Genomic DNA, 13,609 nt, shown 5'->3' with positions numbered 1-13,609 from the left:
GAATTCCATTGATTGAGACTTCAATTAGTCAAACTCTTTCATCGGTTATACTTTTACCATTCTCTGAAATCCCCTTTCGACCTCTCATGTCTGAGAACACGAGCTGTCTCTATGACATTCACAACAGGGGAGAATTTCTTTTCACACGTGGTATCCTTCAGGTCATCAACTTTTCTCCAAAAGGGGTCTACTCGGATTGGATTTTGTGACTCTTCACCTTCCAAGTGCCAATCCTCTTGGATAGTTTCCAGTTAATGCAATCCCCAATCGTCACCCAGTTGGTCAAGATCCACCCCAATATTCACTTTGCCGGCCAAAACGCAATTCATTCCAGAATAAAAAAACGTTGGATAAAATATGATTTTTGATAATACATCCAATAGGTTGAAACTTACAGTATTAGCTTAGCGTGCTTTCTCCTTTTCACGTGACGCGTGATTGGTTAAAAGATTCTGGATGAGTGATTTTAATAGGAAAATTTAGCGTGATATGTAAATGTATTTTGCCACCCTCATCTTTCATCCTCGAATGGCAGAATAATCTGAACGGGCGCATTTGCTTGAACATTGCGAACTTGTAATTGGTTTCGCGACTCGATAAATCTAGTCATGGTGGAATTAATAAGCTTCTCTGGGTACTTCAATCTCAAGAGGATCCCTCTAAAGTTCTCATGCTTCAGCAAATAGATGTGGTGAGAATGAAAGACAGTTTTTGCACGGTTTTTTGTATGGCCTTTCCGCTCTAGCGGACAAAACTAGATTTGTCCCAAAGGACAAACTTTGTCAAATTAGACAATTGGGGCAAATTTGTCGGCGCTGCGTTCGAAGATTTGTCCGCTTCGGCCAAAATTTGTCAAGTCATGACAAACCATCTGCATTTTTAAATGTTCATGATGAAAAAAAATTTGTCTTGTAAACAACTTTTTCGCCCGAGCGGAAAGGCCCATAGTCATCGGTAATAACATACATATATTTTTCTCTATCTTTCTTTCGTTATTCGCTGCAAATACTGAAATGACCGGCAGCCGAGCACGGTCTCAAATAGACTAAATGCCCGGCAGTTAGTAATGTTTACAGAAGACTATCTTATAATAGTTTATCTTATTTATTGTATTGTAACCAGCAGCGTAAAAGCGACTTGTCTTTATTAAGAACCTACGAAGCTAACAACGGGCGAGCTGAAAACAACCCTTTGGGAAACACCTCGGGGTTCCCATGTGCTGACACGTACTTCGAGTGATAATAAGTTATTATATGACTCAATAAACGATTCAAGTCTTCTTTCGAAAACGTCATGGAGATACAATCGAAGTATGAGCAATATTGCGTGTTTAACCAAAGGTATTAGATATATTAGGAATTTTGATCTAAAACTAAGTTTACAAGAAGAGCTCCTTATGTTTTCTTCTCTTTGCACGTGCATGCGATCTATTGAGTTAAACGCTGTTGGGCTTTGCACCTACTTAGATGGGTCACTTTGCTCTAAGTGGCTAAGACTGGGAGACACTGAACTTGGGAAATTGATTATGGACGGGTGCAATGTCGAGTCCACTGAACTCACTTTGTACTCATTTAAAAGCCATTTAGATATGCCCAACACGACTTAAAATTAATGTAGGAAATTGTCATGGCACTGAAATCTGGTAATTTATCTGCAACATGTGCCATGCATACACCATGCATTCCCTTCTCTTCCTGCCCTGTACTGTGAGATGTCCCAAAAATTGAGTGTTTTTTTTTTTTTCACAGAATTTGAAGGTGTTCTAAGAGCCACGACAGATCCCACAAATTAAGTCTTGTGCATAGCCATTTCAACAACCAGCACCATGAGAAAACTGCGGCTCTTCTTTGTGACAGTTGTCATCTTAACCCTTGTATTAGTGAAATTTTTCTCATCATATCTTCACATTACAACTAGGAGTCATTCACAAGTACTGGTAAGTGATTTAAGACGTCTAGCAGTAGACCTTTCTGAGACACAGCGCAGCTTGGTACATTTACCATTGCAGTTCTACAAAGTTGAACGAAATATTGAGCTGGTAAAGCAACTGATAAAATCTGTGGATGGACAGCCACTGCAAAAGGACACTGTTTCCAGCAATTCTTCTCCAGAAACTTATGTTAAAAAGAGAGAGGTTTGCCCTGAGAAATATATGGGAAAGGATTCTTCTTATGGATTCCCATTTTATAGGAAAGGTTTTGAAGGAGAAAATTGCACAGACTTTGTCCCAATTGATGAACTTGTGACTATGATTATTACATCACCAAAGGAACTATCACCTGAAAAGCTGAGAAAAGTGTTTGAAGGAGTTTCCACATATTATCCAAATGTACCTGTGATATTTGTTTCAAACAAAACATTGAAGTTCAAGTGGCTGAGAGAAGTAAGTTTAAGACTTACTTTCATGGCATTTGATGACCTTACACATGGAGAAACATGGTCCAAGTTACTCAAGATGGTGGCCACACCCTATGCACTCTTTGCACCAGATATCACTTACTTTACTGATGATGTTAATCTTGAACGCCTTGTACGGGTACTGAGTGAGAACAGGGATACCATCCTTGTAGGGGGAAGCCAAAAGAATCAACGGGGGGAGTGGGACAATAGCTGTCGTCAAGTGCAATTCAGAAATTGGACTGCATACTTTTCAGACAGGTATTACCACTCATTTAATGACTGTGTACAATGTGATGTGCTGCTTGGTCCATTTATGGCAAGAACCAAAGAACTCCAGGATTTTGGAATTGATGAAAAGTAAGTAAAAATTACAATTCAGTATAAAAATTAAAGTTTTATTGGGAGAAGAAAAGAAATATAAAGGAGTACAGTTTTAAGTGAGAAAGGGTGCTTCCTGAGTACTTGGGTTGTTTTAAACAATTGTGAATTTATGAAAATCATATACCAGCAATGAACACTACCCAAGCAGTAAAAAAATGAGCATGGAGGTTTGAAATGGTTATTGAGGCTGGGTATTAGTTTTGGGTAAGGAAATATCATTAGCTAAGTCTTGAAATGAAGAAGAATTCTAAAGAGTCTTTTTACCTCCACCATAAGCTAGTTTGAGGACTGTTAATGAAAACTGTCAATCTAATTTGTTCGGCTCAATAATTCAACTACTATTTCATGCTTTCCAGACTACATTTTGGTTCCTTTCAAGACATATTCTGGCGATTAAAACTCAAACATCCAGAGAAAGTTGTTGCCAGCTGTCCTGATGTCATGTTCAATATATATGAGCAAGAAATTCCAGATGAAAAATATGATGCCCTGGCCCAGAAATGGGATGTGAAGAAATGGGTGGAGTCTAATGGGCAAGTGCGTTGGTATGGGTGCCGAAGAGGAGGGCATGCCCGTGATAATAAATCGTCCTGTGGTATACCAGCCACAGGACTCGCTGTTCCTCCTTGTGACTTGGAGAATCTTGCTGACATAGTCAAGTTTATCATGAAGGAATGTGAAAATGCTGGGATTTATTGTGAACTTAATGCAGGAACTCTATTAGGTAATGTGCTCTTGTGCCTATTTTGTATTGGGGAGGTGCAGTTCAAATTGAGTCTGTTACCACCCCTTTAGGATTCAAACAGGTTTGTCTTCACAATAGAACTGACAAATAGTTGGTGACAGATAGTTTTAACCTTCATCATACCCATACATTCTATAATTTTATGTACCAGTATAGTGTAGAAATACCTTTTGTTTGGAAAGAAAGGAAATTTCTTTGAGTGTGAGTAGCTGTTGTTTTAAGGCTGTTTTGTAATATCAATTATCAAGCCAAATGAAAAGAAACTGATGTGAAACTAACATTATGCAATGAACTGAAGGAGACACCATTGCTATGGTCATGACCACCACCATCATGGTGGTTGAACAAAATTGGCATAATTTTCAGTGCATCATCTCATACTAGTTAACTTAAGTTTGCTTCTGTTTTAGGAGCTGTTAAATTCAAGGGGGTTTTGCCATGGGAACGTGATGCTGACATCCAATTTCCTTCAGAGAACTACACAGCATTTCAAAAGCTTCGTCCGAGATTTGAAGCAGCAGGCTATAAATTTGACGATAGAAAAGGAACTGAATGCTGCACAGATGGACGAAAGACATCCGGCATTTTTGTAATCTATAGAAATGGCTGGGGTGTTGACGTTTATGGTAAACCCAGGCTTGAGTCTGAGATGCTTGTAGCTAATGGTCAGCAGCCAACTAAAGTGATGTTTGCTGGTCAGTGGGTTACTGCCATGCGCAATCCAGGACTTTCTGCTCGAAATCGATATGGACCTAATATTTATAAGCATGTAGAGCATTGGTATGACATAGGGATGAAGAGTGGGGTTATGCGCTACAAATCAGGTGTCTTCACCAAATGTCCACAGCCGGGACACATGGGGTGTTTAGACCAGCTCCGTCCTGATGGCAATCTTCAGTTAGGTGACAGCTTTGTCACCTAAATTGCTTTACTTGCCAACTCCAACATGTAACAAGCAAACAGAGGCAAAATGAAATGGTCTTTCACAGGCCAAGAAGAAAGATATCTTTTGCACAAACTATTTAGGAATACAGCAAGGGTTAGACAAGGGGCCCAACATGATTTGTAGTAAATAAAAGTTACACGAGATGGAAGATAGACAAACAAGGACATGGAAGAAGACTTGCTGCTTCCACGTTCTCTTTGCTGAGTATTCGATTAACATGTCAGCGAACTTATGGAATTTCAAGTTGTAGTGTTCTTAAAATATAAAATTAGCTTGAAAAGTGTTAATCGATGTTTATGTCCTCAACATTGTATACATTTATACCTTTGTTACTTTATTTTAGTATTGATGTACCGTTTTACTATAAGTAGCTAACAAATGATCATTGACATCAATGAGAAATTAATGTGTGTGTGATAACTCATTGATGTCTTTATGGAGTAATTACTGATTAATTAAAAGAGCACAAGACAGAATTTCTCCTTTTGATATCAACAAAATATCAAGCAGAATAGGGACGTAAAAAAAAAGTATCAATTAGGGGGTTATTACATGATCCATACCAAATTCTCCACACCAGGAGGTAGTAAGGAGAATCACTAATGAGATCTTGGGAGTGAATTTGGCTAAGGCCTCAATAGTGAGTAAACATTGAATATTTAACAAGTTTTAACAAACTCCCCTCTTGACTTAATATGACAGAAAAAGGTATGGTCTGCACAAAATTTATACCTATCTAGGTCTAATTAACAATTTGCACATCAGAGCAGGGTAATCATCTGACAAGGATTCAAAATACTTTACTCCACAAGCAGATTATGATTTGCCAAACTGAAGTTGACTGACTCAAAAACTCTCCAGGGCTACATGTAGTTTTAATAATAGTAGGCATAAAGAAATTTTTTTTCCCCTCACAGCATAAAGAAATGATATAGTTAGAATCAGTTAAACTTAAATTCAGAAGAATTATTGTGTTTATTTGTTATGAATTCTACAGTAGCTTTCAACCCTGTTGGCTCATTAATGACATCAATATCTTAACCTTTCTAGGAGCCCTTAACTTCTCACAGTACCATAATCAAAATTAGTAAAAGATAGCTGATACATTTACAGTGGCCTCAAGGATTTGCCAAGTTGTCCAGAAAAACCTATTTTTTGCACAGACAAAATTCATTTTTGGCCAGACAAATTCTTTACATGTGTAAAGAAGCAGGCAAAATGTTTGGCTATCCAAAAGTTGATAATACAAACCCTATGTTGCCTGGCCGCTATTTATGCACTAGGCTAATATGAAAACTACTAAACAGTCAAATGATGCATACTAGCATAGCTATTAATAACAACTTGTTACAGACATTTATCCAAAAGAACACATTTACAATGTATTCAGTCAGTAATGTCACTGCTTTTTCTTAAATACAATGGCACATACATTTGCACAATCTACAACTGACTTTCAAAGCTAGCATGCAAGTTAATGCATGAAGGTTCAGTAACTGACCATAAATTCGATGAACCATCATGCATGTTTCTTCTTGTTTCTTTTTGCCATTAATCATCAGATGGACCCACATAATCGTCGGCTGGACCATGGGCATTGCTTCGGTCATAGCCGGTGTTTCCACCACCACCCCCTCCGCCTGATTCAGCAACTGGACGCCTATAGACACCTATCTCCTTATGACAATTGGGACATAGATGAGCAACATCCTTGGCACAATCAGTACAAAATGGAATGCAACAACAACTGAAAGCAGTAAAATTTATATCATTAGGGTGAAATTCCTCATGAGCACCCATTCGCCATTAACCTTTTACACTGTAACATCAGTATGCATATTCTCCATACTGTTCTCTATATATTTCCTGAGTGCTGAAAAGGAGAATTTGTTGAACAATCAGGAGCTACTTTGGTTGGAGTTCATTCCTTTATTGCCATTACCTTAAATGTTTAATTCAGGGGTAACAGTTTGAGGAGAAATAATATTTATGCCACTCTTATGAGTTTAAGGGTTTACTTAACCCTCTAACTCCCAAAATCTGATTGTCAATTCTCCCCTGTAGCTGCTGCACATGTCCTTGTAAATAAGTTATGAGAATTTGGTGCTAGATCAAGATAGCAGCTTCTACCTGATAAGTTTGAATATTCTCATTAACAGTTTGCTAAAGAATGTATGGATATTGTAGGGAGAAGTTTTATGTTAATCACTTCTGGGAGTTAAAGGGTTAATGTTTCATTTAAGGGTAATATTGAAAGGCACTTTAGATGCTACTCAATCTTAGGGTTCAAAGGGCTAACCATACATTCACTATTGAGTGATCACTCGTATAAAAGTTCTCATGTTATTCAATACTCCTTGTGTATATTGGTGTAAAGAGTTTATGAAATGGAACTATCCTTCTCACTCTTAAAATTACCTGTTACATCACCACTGGTTTCTTTCCCAAGGGCTCATATCACCAAATCCAGTTTCCTGGACTTACCATCCAAAGAAGAATTGTAAAGTATTAGTAAGGGCTGGATGTTTTTAAGATACTCCCTTATCCTAATGGATATCAGCAGTTGTTAAACCTTTCACCCTTAAGAGTGATTAGTAACTACTTTCTCCTATCAGTATTGCCCTAAAACAAACATTGAAGTCATGAGAATAATGGAAATGATCACCAACTAAAGCAGCTCTTGATTGTTAACCAAATTCTCTTTGTCAGTACCATGGGAAATAAATAGAGAACAGTATGGAGAAAATGCATACTGATGTTGGGGTGGAAAGGGTTAAAATGAACTGAATCTCTAAAAAATATGGAATTGCAATAGATTTGCCTTACTAGGCTATACTAAGCCATGCTATTGGTTGAGAAAACCTACCCCTCACTCAACCAAACAGGTGTGATGTGAAATTTAAACTGATAGCAACTCAGTCACTTTCCTCCAACACAGGAGCAGGTTAATAGGTACCATAATAATTCAAAATCTTAGTTACTTTTAGTACCACAAGAGAGGCACATATTCGAAGTTCGGAGCTTATCAGAGACAGAGCAGTTGTTTAAATTTTTTTTGAGAAAAAGCAGGATGTGCAAAACAAAGCTTTGATTTTTATTTGAGGAAGATCATGCAGACTGGAAATGGACTTCTTTTCCCAGGATCTTTCCTGGCTAGAACAACCAGCCAAGCAATGGTTGCAAAATTTTAAGACAAGATTATTTGTTTGAAGGAACTGTGCACTCATGTGGATGTGTATTATTAACAGATATACATATATCTATAAACTGACAGTTGAGAGACAGAGGCCACTGTTTTGTAACAAGGCATTAACTAAGCAATTAAAGGAATATGAAACACAGTTGATCTCAATGTACATGTACTCCAATAGTGCTATTACTGAAACTGAATAGGGGCAGCTATTGGAATGAGGGTGACTAATTAATAGAGGTACTACATGTAATTAGAGTAGGGACTCTTGTTGACCAAAATAAATTCTAGGGGATGCATATTAGAGAGGAGCGCTCATTGAAATGAAGGGGCTAAATCTATTCATTAGGGTTATAAGTGGGATTCTCATTAGCTTTTCGGAAAAGCTAATGAGAATCCCACTTATAACCCTAATGAATAGATTTAGCCCAAACCAAACTAAAAGAGGGCTCTTTAAAATAAAGGAATCCATATTTTCCTTTATTTTAAAGAGTCCTCTTTTAGTTTGGTTTGATCCTTTGACCCAAAGAGTGACAGGCATCTAATTTCGCCTTACAATATCTGCCCAAATCACCGGTTAAGGTCATTAGAATAAAGAAAATGATCATTAACTAGAGACGCTCTTGATTGTAAAACAAATTCTCCTTTACAGAACATTAGGAAATATATAGAGGACAGTAAGGAGAATATGCATACTGATGTTAGGGTGTACAGAGTAAAGAGCATTCTGGCTTAAAGCACCCTATGTATAGAATACTAAAAATCCTTACCCAAAGCAAGACAAGATAAAACAGTACAAAAAGGTTGTGTTTCCAACACGGTGAACAAGCTGGGTAGAAATGGTAGCCCCACAGTGTGGACAGCCCATTGTTACAGGGAACTGTTTAAGAACGATGGGTTGAGGAAGCCCAACAGGCTGTTGGATCACTGTTAATGCTTGTGTCCCTGGTGCACCATATCCAGGCTAAAAGAGAGTCACATCAAGAAAGTTTGTTCATAGTTACAGGATAAGGTAGTATTATCAACTGAGTTAATAACATAAATTGGCCATCATAAAGAGTTTCAAAGCTGAGTGTTAACCCTTCATCAGAGTGATTGACGAAGGGCTAATATTCAAAATGTCAGCTTTAACACTCTTAACAGTGTCCAATTTACATTATCAACCCAGTTAATAATACAAAATTACCCTGTTATATTCTCCCACCAATGCAGCACCACAATAGAAACTTATCCCCTTTATTATCAGGGATGTAGCTAAAGTTTTTTAAGGCGGGAATCTTGCAATGATAGGCGGGTATTTGGGCCGAAGGCCCACTCTAGCATGCCTTTGGCACGCTATACCTAGATTTGAAGGTATAAACAAATGAAATAAATAAATAACAATCTTCTGACAACATTTAAAAACATTTTGGAGAAAGATGTAGTGCTTCACAGCCGGAAAAATTGCCTTCACAGCCGGGTAATTTTCCCTGCTTCCGGCTATTACCTACATCCCTGATTATTAGTAGTTACATTGGCACTGAAACAACTAAGGCAGCCGGTTTTCTGACAGGAAGTGACAACAACCACTAACATATACGATCATAAATTTCGTTAAACAGGACCCCTTTGATTAAACACGCTCCTTGCGGTCAGCGTTCTCCCACGTTTTGGTCGAAACAGATGCATGTACTCAAGGAACACGCTACATCGTATGTCGTCGCTCAAAAAAAAAAAAAAAAAAATTGTCGTAAATTGTCTTCTTCTTGTGTGAATTTTGTGGACTGAAATAAAATTTCAGTATTCCCGATCACTTAACTAATAATTATACTGGGAAAGGCTTTTCTTAGCCCGATCTTTGGACGTACAGCTGAAGTTTAAAATGTCAATCGTTCGATTCGAATTCTCTTTTACGTTCAATTTTTGTAACAATAAACATACTCAATGCAGCCAGTCACAATGACTCAATGACTCTTACAAGAGGAAATAGTAATATAAGAAAACAACACAGTCTCCACTGATGGAGTAAAACTAAGCATATTTCAACATTTTTTCCCAACCTGATAGTAAGCGTGAGGAGCGTATTGATCTTGGGGTGGTGGTTGGTAATAGCCAGGTTGTTGCGGAGGATAGTAGTTTGGGGGATACTGCCCTTGATTCATTCCATAATTCTGTCCTTGCGGAGCTGCCATAATTACTTGAGATCACAGTTCTGTTAACGCTGAAAACGAAAGTATAACATTACTACTGTAGTCCAAATTCCGCATTCGTCATGTAAACACACACTGCATAGCATAACGGGAAACCTTTGGAAACAGCTGAGCCAACAGTACATGCGTGGATGTCACGTGCGGTAGATCGCAAGGAAGTCACGATTGTACGCGTTAAGAACAAGTCTCTGTAAGAATCAAACATCTTGGGAAATGAACATTTTCAACCCCCCTTCAAATTTTGCATGTAGTTAGGCGCTCAGGGGGAATACACAAAAATGCCATTTTTAAAGGTCGCAGCACTCTTGTTGCCATGATAACAACGGCTGCTTGTTCGAGGCCTTGGGCCTCATTTTCATACAAAAACGTCGCAAAAAAAGAGTGAAATCAGAAAGAGAAATCTCGCCTCTGGTCGTCAACTATTACAAAAAATTGATCAACCTTCATAGAGGACTACTCAACGTAACTACAACCATATACCTCAAATCGTGTGCATATCATCCAGATTCCGAGTGCTGCACCTTCTTTCATGGGAATTTGAGCAATCCAAAGTCCTCTGAAGATACACTGTTATACTTGCATGTCATTTAAACATGTTGGAGTCGGCTGATGTACACGAAACTATCCTCATACCGTTCATTTGTCATAAACATGTACGTTGTGACGATGGCGTGACACTGTTTTCCATCGGTCGCCCCAAAGAAGACGAGAAATGTACATTTTTCGATATATCAGCAGATATCTGCGCATTCTAAGTAAAAACAACCAAAAAAAAAAAAAAAAAAAAGAACAAAATCTCGATTGAACGCTTGTAAACACCGAGAATCTGAGAGCAGAAATCGCAACTTGTCAGCGGCAGTACTACATGTAAAACACAGTCGCCGCAATAGCAATTTGTACGACTCGCGCGAAAATCATCACAAAGTGGAGATTTTGAACTACTCAGTATCCCTGCAGTGCAGCAAATGGAACAGGGATTTCATCACAGTCAATTTCTAAAAAGTTAGCTTTTTCCAGGGGGTCTTTCATGTGCTCGAACGTTATATTGGCTTTGAGCCTTGAGATTTATTTCCCTTGACAATATGCTATAGAAAAATGCTATAGAAAGTGCTTACAAAATTACAAAGGAACTATTTTTGGTGTCGCTTGGACCGAGAAATGCAGATCTGAAATAATTAATGCTGTCACTGATGAACCAAAGGGCACAATCGTCTCAGTTATTAGCTTGATAATGTCCACAGGCTAATGTTATTAGACCGAACGATCTCCTGTTTCTTCCTGGTGAGCCGGCCACCTCAGGGGAAAATTAAAGAGACCTTTGACTTCCTCTCGTGTAAATCACTGGAAGATTGCGTTACACTCAGCTTTCTTTAAGTTTGTAAAAGATATCCGAGAGAAAAATATGGAAAATAATGGTGATGAAATCGCTGTTCTTCATCCTGAAGGACATGAAGCAATCCAGATTACATATTAACCATGGGAAGTTTCGATTTCAAGTGTTTGACAAACAAGGAAATCATTGGTAAGGAAATAGCCCGATGATGGGAGAAGGATTATAGGTCTTGTAGATTGTACCTCTGAAGAGCAGTTTGATAAGGAGCTGAAGGTTACTAAGCGCCAATGACCAGAGGCATTTACCAAATGGCTTCACTCAAGTGAAGGTCGTCTTTGACCTTTATTTGCGAGTATGAAGAAATGCATGTTCACGACCTGTTCGCGTTGCTGCTGGCCTTGGAAACCCGCCAAGACAAATGGCAAAACCAGAGAACCGAGGCATACAACACTGTTATAAAAGAGGAGATTTTCAGACAAAAAACTGATCAGGTGAGAATACACGATCTCATTGAGAAACGCGTAGTGCAGTCTTATTTAGACGAGCTGGTCAAAGCCATCTATCCAGATGGGAGAATATCGTCTGTCCGCAGACTATAATCACCTTGAGGTGGATCCATTGCAGTGGACACAAATGACATCTCATCAACGCGACGCAAAAATATAAAAGGTCTTTGGCTGTATCCTTCCCAGCAGAAAGAGGGATGAGGCCATTACTAGAAAATTGTCCATAGGCCTTGTCGAGCGCCAGCTCTCATTACAATTTACTTCATGTGAGCTAAAAGATATATGGAGGAGGGCGGAAATCATACTGTCGCATTATAAGATCATAGAACTTGAAAATACAAACTTCTGCGTCACCGAATTTGATACCAGTTACGCAATAGAAACAAACTAAGATATCGTGCGACAAGACCTGCAAATCTTTTCGTGATAGTGGTGGTTTGTGCCCTCACGTCCTTGCTGTCGCAGGGAAGACTGGTAAGCTGCGAAGTTTCATCGCCACTTACAAGAAAGCTTGTAACAAAATGGGAAAGTCGTGTCAGAAGAAGACCCCTATGACGTTATGGTGCCAGAGCCCATGAGGTACATTGAGTTCTACCAGAATGACGAATCCTTTTATGTAGTGTTTATTCATGACTACTCGAATGCAATAACATGCACCGGTTGCACAAATGAGTTCCCCAAGAGAATACAGATAGCGCCCTACGACATTGTTCTACTTCACGAGTAGCGTTATCGCTACTTAAAAAAGACGATAACGGCAATGTTGAAATGGTCGTCACGCATAAAAAAAAGGCAAAGAGGTTTTCCTGCGTCAACCAAATACATATTGTGTGACAAGAGAATAACAGTGTATCTTCAGAGGACCTCGGATCGCTCAAATTCCTATGAAAGAAGGTGCAGCACTCGGAATCTGGATGATATGCACACGATTTGAGGTATATGGTTGTAGTTACGTCGAGTAGTCCTTCATAAAGGTTGATCAATTTTTTTTAAAAGTTGACGACCAGAGGCGAGATTTCTCTTCGGGATATTGCTCATAAGATAACATTCTTTCAAAGCCTTGCACGTTTCATTTGTCTGAAACGTTTGTTGTTGAGAACATTAGACGTAAACATCGCCAAACTATGCAATATCTGATTTTTGAGCTTCGTTCGCGAATTGCCCCTATGGAAAGTAGAGGCAGGCCCGCAGAGATTTTTACATATTTAAAAACTAGAATATTATAACCAGCTAGGTGGGTAGTTTCAGTTCCATAATCGATGTACTTTTGGAGAAATTCAGATAAACGTTTTCCATGTTTTACCCGACAACAAAAATGACCGAAACTGCACCGAGATAAATAATCTATTGGTGTTTTCACATTCACTGCCAAGAAAAATTAAATATCTGAAAGTGAAGACGAATGATATCACTATGTATGGTAGAAGTGCCAATTTGCAATGTTTTATTTAGCTTGAGATAGAGAAATAAACATTTCACTCTTTTTTGCGACGTTTTTGTATGAAAATGAGGCCCTAGGCCTCGAACAAGCAGCCGTTGTTACCATGGCAAAAAGAGTGCTGCAACCTTTAAAAAGGGCATTTTTGTGCATCCCCCCGAGTGCCTAACTGCATGCAAAATTTGAAGGGGGGTTGAAAATGTTCATTTCCCAAGATGTTTGATTCTTACAGAGACTTGTTAAAACTTCCCGTCATCTCCAGATCGCGTTCACCATACTACGTGAAATCATCTTACTTTGCTTGTTCTGGAGGTTACAAACCAGGACTGTTTCAGTTTGACTCTCAAGGCTGTCCTAACAAGTTCAGGGCCAACATCCAAGCTAAAACTTGGTTAATGGTAGTGGAAAAGAGTCTGACTTAGCTTGAAACCCTTAGAGACGGTTTTGACATTTTTACATTTCACACTTTGGTTTCTCTTGT

The 13,609-nt window shown here is 38.7% G+C and overlaps 2 protein-coding genes across 2 annotated transcripts; one reads left to right on the top strand and one right to left on the bottom strand.

Moving 5' to 3' along the window:
* Window positions 1-1,825: 1,825 nt before the first annotated feature.
* Window positions 1,826-5,286, top strand: LOC131772128 (uncharacterized). The gene is made up of 3 exons (XM_059088029.2): window positions 1,826-2,757; window positions 3,138-3,505; window positions 3,937-5,286. The coding sequence occupies exons 1-3, from the start codon at window positions 1,826-1,828 to the stop codon at window positions 4,446-4,448; spliced, it is 1,812 nt and encodes a 603-aa protein (XP_058944012.2). The 3' UTR covers window positions 4,449-5,286.
* Window positions 5,287-5,428: 142 nt separating this feature from the next.
* On the bottom strand, window positions 5,429-9,935 carry LOC131771287 (lipopolysaccharide-induced tumor necrosis factor-alpha factor homolog). The gene is made up of 3 exons (XM_059087062.2): window positions 9,702-9,935; window positions 8,433-8,626; window positions 5,429-6,219 (listed from the first exon to the last, which is right to left on the bottom strand). The coding sequence occupies exons 1-3, from the start codon at window positions 9,831-9,833 to the stop codon at window positions 6,024-6,026; spliced, it is 522 nt and encodes a 173-aa protein (XP_058943045.2). The 5' UTR covers window positions 9,834-9,935; the 3' UTR covers window positions 5,429-6,023.
* Between the last annotated feature and the right edge of the window lie 3,674 nt (window positions 9,936-13,609).

The sequence above is a fragment of the Pocillopora verrucosa genome, chromosome 2, assembly GCF_036669915.1.
Source record: "Pocillopora verrucosa isolate sample1 chromosome 2, ASM3666991v2, whole genome shotgun sequence".
NCBI lineage: Eukaryota > Metazoa > Cnidaria > Anthozoa > Scleractinia > Pocilloporidae > Pocillopora > Pocillopora verrucosa.
The sequence above is the reverse complement of the archived record's forward strand: the minus strand, read 5'-3'. Positions and strand labels throughout refer to the sequence as shown.

What these genes read in the sequence shown, in the direction of transcription:
- LOC131772128 (XM_059088029.2), top strand. Translation starts at nt 1,826, where the DNA reads ATGAGAAAACTGCGGCTCTTCTTTGTGACAGTTGTCATCTTAACCCTT. An exon ending in GATTTTGGAATTGATGAAAA is followed by an intron (nt 2,758 to 3,137) that starts GTAAGTAAAAAT and finishes CATGCTTTCCAG; the next exon opens with ACTACATTTTGGTTCCTTTC. An exon ending in TAATGCAGGAACTCTATTAG is followed by an intron (nt 3,506 to 3,936) that starts GTAATGTGCTCT and finishes CTTCTGTTTTAG; the next exon opens with GAGCTGTTAAATTCAAGGGG.
- LOC131771287 (XM_059087062.2), bottom strand. Translation starts at nt 9,833, where the DNA reads ATGGCAGCTCCGCAAGGACAGAATTATGGAATGAATCAAGGGCAGTAT. An exon ending in CTCCTCACGCTTACTATCAG is followed by an intron (nt 8,627 to 9,701) that starts GTTGGGAAAAAA and finishes ACTCTCTTTTAG; the next exon opens with CCTGGATATGGTGCACCAGG. An exon ending in TTTATCTTGTCTTGCTTTGG is followed by an intron (nt 6,220 to 8,432) that starts GTAAGGATTTTT and finishes TACTGCTTTCAG; the next exon opens with TTGTTGTTGCATTCCATTTT.